Here is a 19,643-nt window from a genome sequence, read left to right as displayed (position 1 = left end):
TCAGAAAATGTAGTTTTTATAATGAGAATGAAAATACTGTGATAAGAAATTAAGAGAAGAATGTGGATATTGAAAATGAAGTTAAGGCTCCTTTAGAATGCGGTGAGCAGCCCGCCGTCTATCAGTATAGCAGAGGTAATTGACTCTACCACTCTGTACAGACTATCGCCCACCATATTTAGAAATCTCTGCCAACCCATGCCTCATAGAAGTCATCTGCGATTCCAGATTTATAAACATGTTCTTCGGACCATCTGCTTGACATAGTGCGGGTGTTTTGATGCACCTACTGGGAAATGTCCCAACACCTTTACTATAGAGTTTCCACCAGATAAGCCACCAGTGGCACTTCCGTAGGATTTTTGACTTCCCAACTGACAACTTGTGACAGATAACTATAATCTCCAAGCTCTAAATAATTATTTTTTGAAAGAACTCCAAAACTGGATTATTTGTGCAAATATGTAGCTGTAAGATTGTTAAAATATCAAGTATTGGCAATGCTAATATGCCTCTCTTTAATGTGTGGGAACTTGGCCTCTAGAAGGTTTATCGCTTACCCTGCACTCAGCTGGACCCAGATTTTTACCACTGGTGTACTCAAAATAGGAGTGAAAGCTAATGAGGAGAGGCCAACAAAACTGAGGATCAGGTCTGAAGTTGATTCAGTAGAATCTTTTTATCTGCATTGAACTTCAAAAGGATATTGGTCATCCAACATGGGACTGAGGCCTTATATTCCCGAGGTGTAAGTGGAAAGTCAGAATTGCTACCACTTTTCTGTACTACAAACTGAGCATCAGCCACAATAATAAATCAAATGAAGGGGGTTAAATAAACATGAAATCACAATGGATATACATATCAACTATGCATCACAAGTGTGTGAAGAGGTCATTAAATTTGCGAAAATTAGCATTTCATATATATTTATTTAAACTTCAAAACTCTGTGAACAGTACAAAGGTTTAACAAAAAAAAGTAGCAAAAAAGGGGCTGTGCACAGCAATTGCTATATTCCCATTACCAAACGTACCCACGATTCTGCTGCATCCTATGGGTTCTGATGAGCCACACACTTTGCCTACCTTGGTGCTGAAATTGCCTGGACTGAATTCTTGACAGCAGAGAAGTGGATACGTTCTCCTTGTCTCAAGGCAACTATTGTATCCCTTGCTTTCATTCATGGTTGCTGGACCTGTGTAACAGAGATAAAAACACAAATGCTTGCAGCCAGATGCCTAAATGGACAACAAACTACAGGTAATATGACCGGATAATATACAACTGCACTGGCACAGTTAATGATCTGCATGCTCTTAATTATATATTGTCCACGTAGGGTTCTCCTAACATCACTTTCCACCTATTAAACATGTTTGATCTTATTCCAACAAGTTAAAGCAAACATGAAAATGTATATGCAAGATAGAGTCCTCTCTATTAAATGTCACAAGGGTACTTCCAGTCACTGAGAAATGTATTTAAACAGTCATACAATTCTGAGGTATTCTCTTAATGTATGACAGGCAGTATTTAATTCTTTACAATGCATGGTCACTCCTCAACTGTTCTGCAAGCTGCTTAAATCGTTGGTGTCTGTATCTTTCACATAGAAGAGATACTATGTTTGCAGACGTGAAGCATGAAAGCGAAGTCTGAATAATGAAAAAAAGTTGTAGGAATGCAGCTAATAATTTGTTACAAAAAGAAACTAGAAACAGTTTAAATTAGGGCAGATTAAAAGATGCTGGTGCTCAGAATGTGGAAAATCATTTGGAGTTTTTTCTCAATAGACCTATTTTGTACAAAAATCTAACTGCAATCAATATTTCCTTCAAGCTTTAGGAGAAATGTCCAAAATAACAAAAAGCCAATTGTTGTTTTCTTTCTTTAACCCCTTGGCCGCGGCGGTAATTCCGCCACAGCGCTAGGGTGCAGGGGGGGCCGCGCGGTGCCGCCATGCTCGTGACGGAACCACTCCGTCACGAGCCGCGGTGGCGCTGTGCTTGTGATGGAATGGTTCCGTCACGGCCCCGCCCGCTAAATAGAACGCGCCACGCAGGCGCGATGGCCAGGCCGTGACAGAAGCATTCCGTCACCAGCACAGCCCCACCATGGCTCGTGACGGAATGGTTCCGTCACGAGCACGCAAGGGGTTAAACTGCAACTGTAATAATGCTCTGTGGCAGGCTTTTCACCTTGGCTGGTGAGTCTGGCATCTGACATTATGATGTAACTATTCAGCTGTTATAATTTATTATGCTGAGCAGCTAGGTCATTTTCTGATTACAGTCCCAATTGGAAAGTAATATGAAAATTAGAGATAGGTTTTTATACAAGAATTGTAGACTTTCATGTATCATAATGTAATTTATACAAAATATAGTTGTTGAAACCACTGCAACAAGAACCTTAATAATATCCAAAACCTAATTGATACTTCTTTTCCATTAATGGTCAGCCGTATTATCATACCACCCCTGGATTCAAAGCTTATGCATTTCAGACATGCCCTGCAGTCAAAATGTTTGTATCTGTCCCAATCACTAGGCATTCATTTGCCTAGCAAGCACTAGATACAGACTGTGGATGACTTGTGCACATGCGCTGAGCCCAGTGCCCTTCTCTCGGTCTCTACTGAATACAGCTTACAGCTGTGCCGAGTGGACACTCAGGTTGTGTCAAGGTCTTCATCCATGATCTCTGTGCAATACCCCAGCTTACATTACACAATGGCAACTTATGCTATTCATTAGGCCCATCATTACCAAATAAGTCTAACTTTCCTTTTGTAGACATAATAAAATTGTCATTCTTTAACCGCAGGTGTCCGAACCCTTGGGTTAATTTTCCCCATTCCCAAATACATCGTTCTGAATCATCCATTCTACTTAACATCCATCCCAAACCCACAATTCTGTTGCTGGGCCTTGTATGAAGACCTTTGTTACATTTCACCATCTTGTGTAAATGTGTTTCTATCTTTAACATCTGCAAGGATTTAATTGTTCGGCTTTCTGTGAATGGCCAAAGGAAATGCAGCCTGACTTGGTTCCATAATCCTCATGCTTTGATTAGAGGAAACAAAGAGCATCCTTCCATTGATGTGCATTGGCTCGTCCTCAGGGGTGCGAAGCATTCTATCAATGATATCCTATGCCATATGGTTCCTACTAATCAACTGAGACTGTGTGGTTGAACAACATATGTGTCAAACTATGGGAACTTAGTCCACTCATTTCATCAGAATTGGCTGGCCCAATTCCTGGCTGCTAGCTCACAGTGCAAAATTTAGACCCCTAAATCTCACCAGGTACCAGATGAAGAATGAAACCTTAGAATACAGCCACTCTGATCTCCCTCCCAGGGAAGTCATGGAAACAGATCTTCCTTTTTGTTTTTACCTCAGACATGACAAAAGAGAGACCCAAGAAATATGTAAATTGGCATTTCAAACATTTATTGAAGCAATTGGATTCTTGTGTAAACCACATGTGCTGCAATTATTAGTAGAAGGAAACAAAGCAATGTTGCCGTTCCAAGAATGGTGAAAAAGATTAATAATTCAACCATTATCATGTTGCAGTGATTATATCATATATGAATATATATCATAAGGAGAACCACTTGCCATTTGGTATAGATCAAATCTAAATGCAGACAAATGACACAATTAAAATCTTTGCCTTTTATTTTATTTCTTGATGTAATTGAAGGCATTTCTCATGGATCTGAGTTAAAGGCAGAGGAAGTTCTTTATTGGGGCCATGTACTGAACAGCTACGAAACTCCAGTGTACCAATTTGTACTCCAATAATAACCTAATGGACATTGATTTTTACACATACTAATACAGACAACTTTGAAAAGAGGGATAAAAAAAAACGATGTGGTTTCCTTCTCCAAGGCCTTTTGAAAGTAGTATCTGATGATTTGGCCCCAAGCCTGAAGAAAATGCTACGATTCTATAAGCAACCTTGCTATTAAATGTGGGAGCTCTTCTTTAAATTTATATTGCATAGTAGGGATGTTTAGCTCTTTGACATTAAAGGTAGCAATTCTCAAATGGTTATTCATAAGTATGTAGCTATACAATTACTTTATCAGATTTCTGCCTCAAGTACAAACTGCCCTTGTTTTTTCTATTTGTCCACTCCTTTCCCCCAATTCAACACCCACCCATCCCTCATGTACAGCAGGTCCAAGCAGGGTTTGAGACCTAGGGAGGCCTTGTACATTGAATACTCACTCCTTCTTTGGGAATGTCTGTATCAGCATTCCAAGAAGCAGCTTAAAAGTTCCTCACCAACATCGCAATTTTATGATTAATGTCGACATCTGGATTACTTTAGATGAGATCTTAGTCAATGATTGTTTCCATTTTTTCCAGATTTTAATAGGAATATTGTCAAATTTTTCTGGTTCATGAAATATATGTGTTTATGTCTGCCAACTGGTTTTCAAACTAGTCAAGTCTAATATGGGAGTTGGAATATCAATTGTCCTTAATTTCAATTGCCATTATCTCATTTCTCTTATTCACCTGGCCATACTACAGGAATATCCTGGGAATATGGATAAACAGTATCCGGCAGAAGACTAAATTCACCTTTTTTTCACATGCTTTAGACAGAATATTCTCCTTAGTGAGAAAGACTTGGAAAAACCCTACCAGTTATGGGTGGAGTGCCAGATTTCAGGGTATTGAACTGAATCCAATTTGATCTAGAAAGTGGGTAATTCCTAAGAAAGTGAATGATCCACTTGATTAGGAATCCCCCTTCTGTAGCATCTTTGAGGCCCTCAGGAATGCTCACTATCCTCATATTATTCCGTTATGAAAGTCTTTCCATTCCCTCACACATTTGAGGATCTTTCTGTGCAGATGTTGCTGCATTTAGTCTTGCTGTAATTTAGAGTCCAGCTACACAACCCATCGTCTGGGTGTATTCTCTTACCTATCACCCCAATTTATTTCAATTATTTCCTCTACCACATCATTTTCTTGCTCATAATGTTCTTCATGTTCTTTTTCTGTAGATTAAATCTCAACACCCTATTTTAAAATAAGTTCAACCAAATCTGTGCATATGTTCTCCCCATTTCACTTCTTTCACATTCAACACCTAAGGTGTTCAGACTCAAGGTAGGACTTGGACAAAGAGATCTGGGGCATGGACTCCTTCTGGACCCACTCTGCCAACACCACTGCCAGTGAAGCAATGATACTGTGTGTAGGTTCTGTCTAGAGTTTAAGGCTCATTAGTGCAGAAGCACTCACTCTTAATCCTCTCTTTTTTTATTCTCCAATGGCTACTATCATCTGCGCTTCAGACCAAAAATCGAAACCAACACGAGAAGAGAAAGAGCAAGAACCAATTCCTAGAGATGTGATGTCATTACGTAAGCATACTCTTTTAATCAAAATCCAGCTGTTGTATTGGTCTAGGAACCAAGCAGTGCGCCAGTTAAAGGAAATGTGTAACATTAATTTCTATAGAGAATAGCAACATAGAAATATCTTCTCCTTGCCAACTTGTAAACAGATACCTGATATATACATTGGGTATCCACTTTTCTCAGAAACTGTAGTTTTTATAATGAGATCTTGCAGGACCTAGTGAGACCTTGTACAGTTACTCCTTTCTGCTTGTTTTGGAATATATATAGCAGCATTCAGGAGACAGATTAACTGTTCTTCACCATCACCCAAGTTTTTACGATTAATGTCTACATCTGACTTACCTTAGAAGTGAACTGAGCCAAAGGTTATTTTTCTTTTTTCTGGCAGGGACCCTAACAAATGTGCTAACATTGAGGATTTACTTTGATAAGACATTGAAAAGGCGGGACTGAAAGGGATTCAGGCCTTCTCACTCACATTAGTCAACAAACCTTTTCCAGTTTTCCACATAAATGGATTTTGTGGCAGGTTTCCCCACAACCAAGAAGACGTCTGCAACTTCTGATAGCAAAAAGAAGGACTACAGCCGGCACCAATCAATCTCTACAAATGCAGCAGCTGAACTGGGATGGAAGATTAACCATCCTGCTGTGAAATCAGGCCTAGACTGTGCGATGAGATCCAGTATGACTACTCTAATCTTAAGAAGATAATTTGTGTCATTTTGGAATAAACTTCTCTCTTATGGTCTTTTTGATAGAGAAGGCTCAGAGCAGCACCTGGCAAAGGTGCTGTAAGGTGGCTGCTCTTGGGAGCTTTCATGGCAAGATGGACTTCCTGCAGCACCAATGTATCGATGTGTAGACACAGTGCTGATACAGACTACAGGTGTTGCATTGGAATGTCACACTGATAGGCACCCTAGCCCAATGACCATAGTAGCTTCCACCTTAAGAGGACTTAATGTATGACCTCCGTCAGATTAGAGGGGCCCATCCACCAGTGTAAATCTGGGTGATCGATTTGTAAATCTGCACCTAAGCCAATAGTGCCCCCTGGTACAGGGACCACTAATTCCTCAGGCATCAGTGAAGGACCCTCTTTTATCAGCTAGCGTGTGGCACACGCGGGATGCATGAGACCAACAGTTCTAACAATCATAGCTCTAGAGAACCAGGATTAGTGTCTAAATCACAAAATGAGAATCACAACCCATGTAGCTGCATTCCTCCAAGGAGTAAGAAAAGCCTTCATGTAGGTTGTATCTAGCACCGTACTTATCAAGGTTAACAGCTACGTTGGAATGAGGTAGGACTTCCAGGTGTTGATTCGGAAACCTAAATCATGCAATAGGGGCATGGTGCACTGAAAATATTTTATGACCAGCGCAGGGACCCTGCCTTGGACAGCCAATTATCCAAGTACTGAAATACATGGACTCCTAAACTCTGCAGAGAATCTGTCCCATCAGCCAGCACCTTGTTAAAGATCCAAGGTGCATTTGTCATTCCACATGGAAAAACCTCGCACAGGAAGTGCTGAAACCCCATAGTGAACCACAAGAAATTCCTAGGATCTACAATTATTAGCGGATGAAAAAGGCATCTTAGGGATCCTGCCAATCACCCTCATTGAGGGCCACCAAAGCAAATCTCAAGGACAGCATTTTGCACTTGTCCTAGCATATAAAAAACGTGATAGCGGCCAAGTCCTTGATGGGTCTGAGACCACCTTTGCTTTTATTGAACTAAAAATAAAAGCAGTAGAATCCTGCTCCTCCTGTACCTTTTCTTCCACGGCTCATCGGAGTAATCACCTTGTGATGTTTGCTCTTGAACTAGTGTTGAGCTCATGGATGTCACAAGCTACTCATGACTTAAGAGGAGCTCACGAGCTGAAGGAACTGATAGAACGTTGATGGGAGATTGGCTAGAGTGACCGGTGGTGTGGGAACTCTCTTTCACTAACCCCAAGTGTCCTGTGTTGTGAAGTCCGTCATTACACACCTCCCTCTCCTAATTTGAGGCATGAGATAGATACCATGTCCTGGAGGAAGTAAAGCGGTGCAGAGAGAGGAAGAGGAAGGCAAGGGTATAGCACTTGTAGATGAGCTCGACCATCCAGAGATCAATCTTGATCATCTCCCATTGGTGGAGAAATCTAAGAACTTCACCTCAGGGAATCTCGTGTGTATTGGGGAGTTAACAAGGTTTTGAGGCAGCAAGATGAGCAGAAGATGGTGAATACTGCTGCTGTATGAGTGATTCTGTCCCTTATGATCACCACAACCTACATAGAGCAGTAATTGTGTTGGAATGTTTGGAATTGCTGCAAGGGCCCTCTGAATGGACTGTATTCTAGAGTAGCCATGAAACATTTTCTGTGCTGTTCGTGAAATTGCTTTATTGGGGTGGCCAGACCCAGTGAGTGTGATGTGACTCAGCTGTACTCTACGGAGGAGTCAGCCTTTCCTCTGAATACAATTTTCCAACAAATAGCAGGTGCATGTGGGTCACATGGACATCTCCAGAGAAGCCAGTGGAACACATCTGAGCATAGCAACTTACGGTAGGTTGTGTCCATGGATTAAGCCAGTGTCTTTGGAATCCAGGCCAGTCTCAATTATATGAAGCAATGAGACCATCATTGACCAGATAAGAAAAGGGCTTTTTTTCATGTGTACAGGGAGACAAAGGACAGTAATTCTCACAAGCTCCAACAGAGTGCTAGTAGAAGACCCAGATGATACGAGGCCTTTGCAGTGCAAATAAAATACAGGACAATCTCTTAGCTTCTTGTGCTGGAGGAGCTGTGGGAAAAATGCTTGAGTTTAAGTTTGGACCACCAGACTCTTTGGAGTCTGGGTTTTAAGGAGGAGCTCTGCCAAAGGCTCGTTGATGAAATGGGCTCACACCTTTTTTTTAGCCCTCGGATAATGTGAGCCAACTTCAAGAGTATAATCAGTGCAAGTATTGGCTCAGATATTATGACACCAAGAGGCTTTGTCGCTGATACCACAGAGTGGTCGGGACAAGCACCTTTGAAGGTGCTGAAGTCTACAGAAATGGTACAAAAGGGGGTGGTGATGGACGGAGTATCTGAATCAATCAAACACTCACACCCAGTCAAAAGATCTGGGTTTAATCCATCACCGTTCTTTAGCCCACTCTGCCACCCCAGTTCTGACATGGCTATATGCAAATCAGTCTGACCCTGTGCCTCATGGGAACAGTCCAGCCCGAACTGCCAAGCCATGTCTTCCCTGGACCGGAATCAAGCTTGGCAGTTCGGGCTGGACTGTTCCCATGAGGCACAGGGTCAGACTGATTTGCATATGGCCATGTCTGAACTGGGGTGGCGGAGTGAGCTAAAGAACGGTGATGGATTAAACCCAGATCAGTTGACTGGGGGTGAGTGTTTACATTGTCAACGCTCCATCCATCATCACCTTTGGTTTTTCTTTGTTCGCCCTAAGTTGGCAGGGTATGCTCAGACGTGAGTCCCTTGCTCACTTTGCCACTTGAGTCAAGCAAGCCCGGCTGAAGACGGCTGTAATGCCAGAAACCGGTCCTGGGAAGCTTGATTCCGGTCCAGGGAAGACATGGCTTGGCAGTTCGGGCTGGACTGTTCCCATGAGGCACAGGGTCAGACTGATTTGCATATGGCCATGTCTGAACTGGGGTGGCGGAGTGAGCTAAAGAACGGTGATGGATTAAACCCAGATCAGTTGACTGGGGGTGAGTGTTTGCATTGTCAACGCTCCGTCCATCATCACCTTTGGTTTTTCTTTGTTCGCCCTAAGTTGGCAGGGTATGCTCAGACGTGAGTCCCTTGCTCACTTTGCCACTTGAGTCAAGCAAGCCCGGCTGAAGACGGCTGTAATGCCAGAAACCGGTCCTGGGAAGCTTGATTCCGGTCCAGGGAAGACATGGCTTGGCAGTTCGGGCTGGACTGTTCCCATGAGGCACAGGGTCAGACTGATTTGCATATGGCCATGTCTGAACTGGGGTGGCGGAGTGAGCTAAAGAACGGTGATGGATTAAACCCAGATCAGTTGACTGGGGGTGAGTGTTTGCATTGTCAACGCTCCGTCCATCATCACCTTTGGTTTTTCTCTGAAGTCTACAGAAATGGCACCATAGCCGGTGGATGTGCAGACATTGAAGGAGTGGAGTGACTGGAGCTGTCAAACCTTTAGTAGTGGACCTTCCTTTGTGAACTGTTCAGATGGTAACAGGGCCGTGTGTTTGAAAGGATCGACTGTTTACAGATCAATCCATGGGGTAGGAACTTTGAAGAAGAGACCAGTATTAGTGAATGGCATAGAGTCTCTTAATCATCCAGGAGCAGGACTGTTTCCTCAAAGAACAGGATGACCTCTCCTTCCTTGGGGCATATTTGTTTTTTTTGTGGAACTATTTCTAGCCAGATCATTCCAGATTAAGAAATTTACTTAGCTGGGGAAGGGACCACCTGGGATGTTATTACGGGCCTTAGTCAAAAATAAGTTGGATTTTGGGAGCATCAAGAATCAGGAGGAGCAGATCGCCTTTGGATATGGGAAACCACATGTAGATGTCATGAAGGTAAAATAAGAAAATCTGTTGGCATCTGCGGCAAGGTTTGAACCCTGAAAGTTTCAGAGATGCCATGTGACCTGGCTGAGGAATTTTGTTGGTAAAAAACCAGAGAGGATTGTGGAAAAAAGGAAATAATGCCTGCACACCAGCGGGAACCTTACTTGTCACAATGTCGTCATATCCAGGTGGGAACATTTATGGTTATTTACATTTATGGTTATTTCTCTCCAGTATTTTAACTTTGCCTTGAGAGTCTGTTGACTTGTGTGTACCTCTGTGTAGGATCTGTGTGACTATGTTTGATGCAAACAGTACAAATTCTTTATTGTGTGTGGCAGATCTTCTGGATTTTGAAGAGTGTTTGTAAGTTATATTCATATGTTGCACAAATTAAACGATTGTTCCTTAACTGTGTCACAACTCATACAATGTACAGTGTAGCTGGGATGGGTGAGGCATTCAGAGGACGCCCTCAGTGTGGCGGGAGGGATGGAAGAAGCACCACTCACCTTCATACTTGTGTGATCACTCTCTCTCTCTCTCTCTCTCTCTCTCTCTCTGTGCAGACCACCTTCAGACACCCTGCAGAGAACTGATCTTTTCTAGTCGTGTGCTCAATCTGTTGTTCTTGTTCTCTTCTCCAGGCAGGTCTTCACTGTTAATGCATTAACTGCCCAGAGAGTCTCACAATGGAAACATTTTGATCTCGCTCCTGCACCCACCCCCTTAGGGATTTTAGATCTGGAGATTGATTCGACAACTGAGGGTGTCTGTCTAATCAGAAACACATTTAGCAGGGCTGTCAGGCTGCTAGCAAGGCATGCATGTGATGTAGCTTCTCTTATCCACAGTGGATAAGAAAAGCTAAGTAGTCCATTCTGTCCTTGACATTTATTGTCTCACAAAAGGCATTCAGTAATATGTATATAATGTATGTGCCATGACATTTAGGTCTCTGACCTATTACAATGTATGCTGACCAGCATGGGCACTTACTAGAGCTTTCTTGGAATACATCTCTATTGTGATTTGTCTATCAAACATGATAGCTAATACAGTGATTTTTGTGCAGTCTGAAATATTTAGAGGAATTGTTTGAACTAACAATGTATGCGGTTGCATCTGCTCTAGGTGTGAATTACTATTGAATAGCCAGATGTAAGACAATTTACCCTTGGGAAAAAACTGTGATTCTGGCTTTGCTTCTAAAGTAAGTAGCACCAATGTCAATGGAGGATGTAGTCTTGAAATATGGCATCGTTGTGTCCAGTAACTGCCCAGGTCCAAAACTAGGCTCTCTGTGTCTGATTCAAAAGGATCACTGACTGATTTGCAAAATGCTTAAAATGTTTAAAACTGACTTTGTATTAATGTTTGTATATATCTTCATATCTTAATTTATAGTGATAGATATATATGCACACAATCATAGAAAATCAGACTTGAACTTTTTAAGCAATCAGGTAGCCTCAAAGAAAAACAGATTGATTTGATTGACAAATAAATGTGTGTGGTAAGGTTCAGTGTCTTTTTTTCCAATGTGACCTTTTTCACTTTTAACACCCAAGGTGTTGGGACCCAAGCGAGGACCAGGTCAAAGAGAACTGTGGACTAGGGTCCTTCTGGCCCCACTCTGCCAACACCAATGCCTGTGAAACTATGGCAATGTTTGTGTAGGTTCTGTATAAAGTTTAATACTCCTTGGTGCAAATACACTCACTCTTAATCCTATCTTTTCTTATTCTCCTATGGCAACTATCATCTGGGCTTCAGGCGACATATTGAACCCGACACTAGAAGAGCACAAGGAGGAAGTAAAACGAGCAGACGGGATTTCAACACGTAAGCATCCACCTTAAACCTAAATCCAGCTGTTGTACATGTTTAGAATCCAAGCAGCATGCCAGTTAAAGGAAATATGTATATTTGTATAGACCATCGCAACATACAACAAGTACTTGCCTTGTCAAATTATGAACATATATATTGGTATCTGAAATATACATTGGCTACACAACATTTCTGAGAAACTAGTTTTTATAGTGAGAAAGAATAGACTGTGACAGGAAATTAAGAGAAGGATGTGGCTACCGAAAATGAAGTTACAGCTCATTTAGAATATGGTGGTCAGCCCGCCATCTGTCAGGGTGACAGAGGTAATTGACTCTATCCCTCTGGCCAGATTATTGCCCACCATATTCAGAGACCCAGAATTACAAACGTACATTAACCGTCCGCTCTATGTAGGGTGGATGATTTGATGCACCTAAAGGGATAGCCCCAACACCTTTACTATAGGAAACCAGTAGTGGCACCGCTGCAGGAAATATGACTGCCTGACTATTTGTGGCAGAGAACCATGTTCTCCAAGCTCGAAATCATTTTTATTGGAAACAACTCCAAAACTGAATTGTTTGTTCAAGTATGTGGCTTCTAAGGTCGTTAAATCACCAAGTATTTACGATATCAATAGGACTCTCTTTATAGAGTGGCACCTTGCACCCTAGAAGGTTTATCACTTAGCCTGCACCGAGCTGGGCAGAATCTTTTACCTCTGGAGTACTGGAAATAGGAGCCGAAACCAAGGTGGAGAGACCAACCAAATGGAAGTTCAGGTCTAAAAGAGATTCAGGTGAATCGTTTTAACTGTATTGAACTTCAAAAGGTTATTTGTCATCCAACATGGGACTAAGGCATTATGGGCCATATGTATGAAGGCAATTTTGCAATCGCAAACGCCGAAATTCGCCGAATTTCGGCATTTGCGATTGCAAAATAGCTAAGTGGAATGTATGTAAGCAAAACAGCCTCGCAAAATAGGAAATCGCAAATTTGCGATTCCCTATTTTGCGATTGCATTCAAGGAATCGCAAAAGTGCAATTTGGCCATAAGGAATCACAAATTATCACCAACTTCAAGTTGGTGATAATTTGCGATTTCTTTGAAAAATGCACTTTTTTGCATTTTTCAAAGGGCATGTATGTGTGCCACATGGGCACTCATGCACATTTCAGGGGTGCAACAGGGTGTCCTTTTGACACCCTGGCACCCTTGAAATTGCATTCTCAATTTGCGATTCTCTAATCGAGAATCGCAAATTGAGAATGTCTTCCCATTCATTCCTATGGGCCTCTAGGTCCATAGGAATGAATGGGGAGGTATTCCTTAATTGCGTATTGCAATTAGCGATTCGCAATTAAGGAATATGTAGGATTCGCAAAATTATTTGCAAATCCTACATACATAGCATTTTGCAATTCTCAAATAGCAATTCTCTAAAGATCGCTATTTAAGAATCGCAAAATGTAACTTACATACATATGGCCCAAAATTCCTGAGTTTTAAGGGGAATGTCATAATTGCTACCACTTTTCTGTCAGCATCAGCCAAAATAATCAATGAAACAAAAGGGGTCAAATGAATATTAAAACACTAAGGATAAACCTATCAACTAAGCATTGCGAGTCTGTGTAGAGGTATACAAAGTTGCGAAAATTAGCGTGTCATATATATGTTTTTAAACTTCAAAACTTAGTAAACAGGGAAAAGCTCAAAGTTTTTTTTAAAAAGTAGCAAAAAGGGGCTATGCACAGTAATTGGTATATTCCCATTATCAAACTGACCCAGGATTCTACTGCATCCATGGGTTCTGATGAACCACACACTTTGCCTACCGGGATACTGAAATTCCTTGGGCAGAATTTTCTAAAGCAGAGAACTGATTTCATACTGCTTGCCCAAGGCAACTATTGTATCCCCTGCTGTCATTCGTGGTTGGTGGGCCTGAGTGACAGAGAAAAAACACAATTCCTTGCAGCCACGTGCCTGAATTGGGCTCAGGGCAGGGGCCTGGTCATGCACAGTATGTAACTAGTGCTCACTAGGCTTAGGAATACCTATTGATTAGCACAGATACAAGCTTTCTGGCTGCAGGGCAAGTCTGAAATGCATAACCTTTGAATCCAGGGTTAGTATGATATTACAGATGACCATTAATGGTGCAAAATCTTTGTAATATGACAGGATAATATTAAACTACACTGGCAAAGTTTATAACCTGCATGCTCTTAATTATATATTATCAATTTAGGATTCTCGTGATATCAGTTTCAGTTTATTAAACATGCTTGATCTAATGCCAACAAGTTTAACCAAACATGAAAATGTTTATGCAAGATAGAGTACTCTCTACCATACATCTCAAGGATATTACCAGCCACTGAGGAATTTCTTTGTACAGTCATAGAATTCAGAGGTATTCTATTAATGTACTGCAGACAGTATTTTATTCCTTACAATGCATGGTCATCCATCAACCATTCCAAAAGCCTCTTAAATCTTTGGTATCTGTAACTTTCACCTACACGAGATACTGGGGGCATCATTAGGATGGCGAGTGGACTTTGTCCGCCGGCCGTCCTGACGTAAAAAGGGATCGCCTGCCATATATGCGAGGGTCCCCTGGTGGAGATTTGGATGTGCCCGTCACACTGGCGGACACATCCTGCATTTTTAACATTGTGGCGGGCGGTGCTCTCCGCAGCACCCACCGCAAGGCCACAAATGTATGTTGTGCATATGCGTGCACAATGTGCCAGGCACCGCGCAGTGCCTGCCATGTTGTGCATGCACATGCAGGAGGGTACCATAGGTACCCCCATGTACCCCTCAACATCCTGGGGGCCTGCAACGGGCCCCCAACCTCGAAATACGACTGCTTTTCCGTGGCTGCGTTGCCCCCCTCCTGCATTCTGATTAACCATATTAAACCCTTTTCTGCCGGGTCGACTTGTTGACCTGGCGCAAAAGCGGCAGACGGTCTTCCCGTCTGCCACGGTACCCCCGCCATACTAATATGGCGGGGGAAATGGGTGGCTGGCGGGCTAGGATGTAGGGCGGATCTCCACCGCCCGTATGGCGGTAGCGATCCGCCCTACATCCTAATGGGCCCCCAAGTTTACTAGACATGAAGAATGAAAGCAAAATCTGTATTGTGAAATAAAAGATGCCAGAAAGCAGTTAGACACTTGTTACAACAAGACACCAGAATCAGTTTAAAGTAGGTCAGACTTAAAGATGCTTTGGCTCAGAATGTGATTAAAGATATGGGGAGAGGTTTTTCTAAATAGACCTATTCTACACAAAAATGAAAGTGCAATAGCTATCTCCTTCCCGCAACTTCCTGTTTATTTTCGGAAAAATTACCAGAAGAAAGAAAATCGAGTCATTGTTTTCCTTCTTTAAGTTGCAACTGTAATATTGCTCTGTGGTCTCCCTTTCACCTTGGCTGCTGACTCTGGCATATGACATTATGATGTTACTATTCAGCTGTAATAAGTTATTACAGCTGAGCGGCTATGTCATTTTCATATTACAGAATGATTTAAAGCATCACAATTGAAATGTAACAAGAAAATTAGAGATAGGATTGTATACAAGGATTGCAAACTTTCATAAATTCTAATATAATTCCTAAAAAATATAATTGCTGAAACCAGTGCCACAAGGACCTTATCAATATGCAAAACCTACAAGATATTGATTTTGCACCATTAATGATCAGCTGTAATATCATACCAACCCTGTATTCAAAGGTTTTGCATTTCAGACTTGCCCTGCAGCCAGAATGCTTGTATCTGTGCTAATCAATAGGTATTCTTATGCTTCATGAGCACTAGTTACAGACTGTGCATGCCCTGGCCCTTGCCCTGAGCCCAGTGCCCTGCTGCCGGCACCCAATGAGTACAGTTTACAGGTGTGCAAAGTGGACACTCAGGTTTTGGCACGGTCTTTATTCATGCCCTGTGTACAATACCCCGGCTTACAGTATGCAATGAGAACTGGTGCTTTCCTTTAGTCCCAACATTACCAAATAAGTATAATTTTCTCTTCGTATACATGTTAAAATTGTCAGTGTATGACTTAAGATCTCCCAACCCTAGGTTTATGTTTCCCCATTCCCAAATGCATCTTTCTGGCTAGCAATTCTTCTTCACATCCCTCCCAAACCCAGAATCCTTCATCAGGTCCTGGTTTGAAGGCCTTTGCTGCATTTTACCATCTTGTCTAAAAGTGTTTCCATCTTCAACCTGGACCAGGATTTAGGGCCAGATGTACGACCTGCCAAATAGCAGCTTGCAAATTGCGTCGCTTTTGCGACTCGCTATTTGGCATGTACAGCAGTGTCTTGGAACACTATTTGATATTCCCAATGGGGTCGCAAAATACGAGGCTCATAAATAATAATGAGCCACTTGCATTTTGCGCCCCCATTTCGAATGGCTGACTCTCCCAGTGAGGGTGGCTTGCCTGGCTCAGCAGACCACCATGTCTGGGACTGCTTTTAAATAAAGCAGCTGTTTTTTCTTATTAAATGCAGCCTGTTTTCCTTAAAGGAAAATGGGATTAATTAAAAAAAATATAAAAAATGAATCGTTTTTGTATCATTTTATAAGGGCAGGCAGTGGTCCCAGGAACCACTGCCTGCCCTAAAAAAATTATTTTGATCGCATTGAAGTAGGTGGTAATTTGCAAGTGTTTTGCGACCGCAATTGTGGTTGAAAAACATTAGTACATGTATTTGGAGTCGCTATTTGGAAGGGAACGCCCCTTCCAAACACCGATTCGCAGAACAGTACTTTGCGAGTCGCAATTTATTTGCGACTCACAAAATACTGTTTGTACATGGGCCTATAGTTTTTAGCATGCGCATACGGGTCTAAGACCCATTTCCGCATGCTAAAAACTGTCTTACACCTGGCCCTTAGTTGTTGGGCTTCCATGAATATCCGAGGGAGCTGCAGTGTCACTTGTTTCCTTGTTCCACATGCTTTGATTAGAGAAAACAAAGAGTATCCATCCATTGATGCGGTTCAGCAAGTGCTAATCAAGTAATTTGTACTACATAGCATCAAAATATGGGAACTTAGTCCACTGATATCATGAGAATATGTTGGCCTAATTCCTGGCAAGCTCACAGTGTGCCATCTGGACCTCTAAACCTGACCGGAGGGTTTCTGCAACCTTCGAACGCGACCACTCTGATCCTCCTCCCAGGAAAATCATGGAAAGAGATCTACGTCTTTGTTATTACCTTAGAGAGACACAAGAAACACACAAATTTGGCATTTCAAACATTAATTGAAGCAATTGGATTCTTGGGTAAAATACTTGTGCTGCAATTATTATGCATTCGAAGTGATCCTCTGCTCCGGGAGCGCTCCACAGCGGGTGCTCAGCACAGGGACCGGATCCAGGTCAAAACATTAATTATTCACAAAAGATGCAGCACTCTTGGATGGTTGGTATTTCGCTTATTTTATTGATAAGCCTTCACCCAACCAACGCGTTTCAGCAACTCTAGGGTTTTTTCACGGTGAAAAAAGCTTTAGAGTGGCTGAAACGCGTTGGTGGGGTGAAGGCTTATCAATAAAATAAGCGAAATACCATCCAAGAGAGCCGCATCTTTTGTGAATATTTGCTGCAATTATTAGTAGAAGGAAACAAAGCATTGTTACCAGTATTACAAAAATGGTGAAAAAGATAAATATTTCAACCATTATTATGTTGTAGTGATTATATGCATATATGAATATATATCATACTGAGAACCCTATCTACCCTCACCTTAATCTAGAGAGTGTAATGAGAAGTGCACTCTGCCAGATAACTTGGAGCAGCTCAACTCCCCTTTTGCCTGTATGAGTGATGTATTAGAAAGCCAGGCTAGTGTGGAACAGGCCTCTGACCTTTGCAGGATGGTGACTCAAGTCACAGGTCTAGAATTCAGCCATGGGCAAACTTCCAGAATAAATCCATGACAGTGCTCCTCTTGCGAGCTAAATGTCAGAAACTGTTTAGATAATAAAAACTGCTCTCATTCGCACTGTCTGATGTCCTTAGCTATTCATTGTTTGTGTTCCCGGTTCAGAGCCATCTCCAAACGGTAACAACAATATGCAAGGGCAGTGTGATCAGTGTACTTTGAACATAATGTACAGTGTTGCGATAAAATGCTCATGAAGATGCAAGCAGAGCACTTTCTGTGTACTTTATCATGTACGTAAAAAGCAGGCAAAAAGTCACTTGTCTAGAATGATGTCAAGTTTAAACACAAACATGAAAAATGGAAGCTTTTGTGAGAGGGCTCTGTTGAACTTTCCACACCTGACGAATAAAAGCAAATCTGATCGAGTTTTTTTTCCCACAGATCCGGATACTAATGACAACAGACTGCCATAGAATTGGCAGCACATGCAGAGTAGGCAAGAGCTGCCTTCCAGGACACGCCAGAACCTGCTATAATGAATTTTGAGCCTGCTGTCTGCCAGTCCTGAGAAACTAACAGACAGGATACCAATGGTTGCATCAATGAGAAACAGTACTGAAATAAATCATTAAAAGGGTGTCAGACCTACTTAGAAACTGGAAAGCATGCTTGTTTTTTATTTATTTATTGGTAACAGTTCACTTTGCAGCTTATTGTTTACTTATGCTACAACCAGTGTAGGACACCTATGGACACTTACAACATAGCACCAGGGTGTTTCCACATGTATACAAACTGGGGGTAATACAGTATTGGGGAAATGGACCCTCCTACTTGCCGGAGAGGCTACATCAGTATACCCCGCAAAGGGACCTGCAATCAAGTTCGAAATCCTTGCTCAAAATCCCCAGGATCAAAAAAGCATGCAGAGGAGAAAAACGCTTTTTCATATCAGGCACCAATCTTATGGAACCAACTTCCAATTGTCTTAAGACAATGCCCAGACCATCTGAAATTCAGAAAGGCCTTGAAAACAGCACTCTTTTAGATCTACCCTCGGCAACTACTTCTTCTGCAAATCCACAAGCGCCAAGATACCCTTTAGGGGGCGATTCATGCACTATAAAAGCCCCTAAAAAATATATATATATACACGTTCTCTCTTTAAGCAATGTGTATGTCAATACTATAATTATAACGATTACCATTAATTAATTGTAACAAGACGATGTCCCATACTACAGAGGACCAGCCAGTGTAATTATGCCTTGGTCAGGGCACCTGCAGGCAACAAGCCCATTACAGGTGACCAGCCCAATCACTTTCCTAACGCAAGTATGCAGCAATGGTGGCCTCTTTAGCATCGGGAAGATGAGGAACTTGCACATTGCTTCAAGGCATGTGATATTTCTATAATTGTACTGTGCGCCCTCCACTTCATTTTAAGAGACTCAAATACGACTGCTCACAGTCTTGGTAAAGAAAATGAGTGATGGCCCTCAACAGTGGAGGGGCATGGAGCGGACAGAAAGCAAAACGCAGTGACAGGCATTATAATTAGGGCTTTAACATTTCCGTCTGTATCTATCCACATCTATTTTTCGGTCAGCTTATAAGTATTTTTCCATATTTATTTTGTGTTTTGAAATTAAATTGAGTCATAAAATTGTATATTCCCCCTTCTTCTCACCTCTTAAACGTACACTTATATGTGACTACACCCATAAGTGCATATGGGTGTTATACTACAAACATATGCATGTATTAATTAAATATGATCCTGTTTTGTAACTCTCCATTCTGTCTGTCTGCTCAGCTTTTGCCTGGAATTCATGAAAGACAGCATGTAGATTGTCAGAGTTGGGGCTTCTGATGGGCTAGGGTATG

General features: G+C 41.9%; 1 protein-coding gene across 5 annotated transcripts in view; it reads left to right on the top strand.

Annotated features, from left to right (window-relative positions):
- The window catches only part of LOC144761272 (uncharacterized), a 266,932-nt gene extending 248,513 nt beyond the window's left edge, over positions 1-18,419 (top strand). For all 5 annotated transcript variants that reach the window (XM_078646723.1, XM_078646722.1, XM_078646720.1 and 2 more), the window contains 3 exons: positions 5,338-5,406; positions 11,761-11,829; positions 18,198-18,419. In XM_078646723.1, the coding sequence (XP_078502849.1) occupies positions 5,338-5,406; positions 11,761-11,829; positions 18,198-18,229 (170 nt within the window). In that variant the 3' untranslated portion in view covers positions 18,230-18,419. The remainder of the gene's footprint in view (positions 1-5,337; positions 5,407-11,760; positions 11,830-18,197) is intronic.
- Positions 18,420-19,643: the final 1,224 nt, after the last annotated feature.

Source organism: Lissotriton helveticus, chromosome 6 (assembly GCF_964261635.1).
Source record: "Lissotriton helveticus chromosome 6, aLisHel1.1, whole genome shotgun sequence".
NCBI lineage: Eukaryota > Metazoa > Chordata > Amphibia > Caudata > Salamandridae > Lissotriton > Lissotriton helveticus.
Note: the sequence above shows the minus strand (reverse complement) of the source record. Positions and strands in the feature narration are given on the sequence as shown.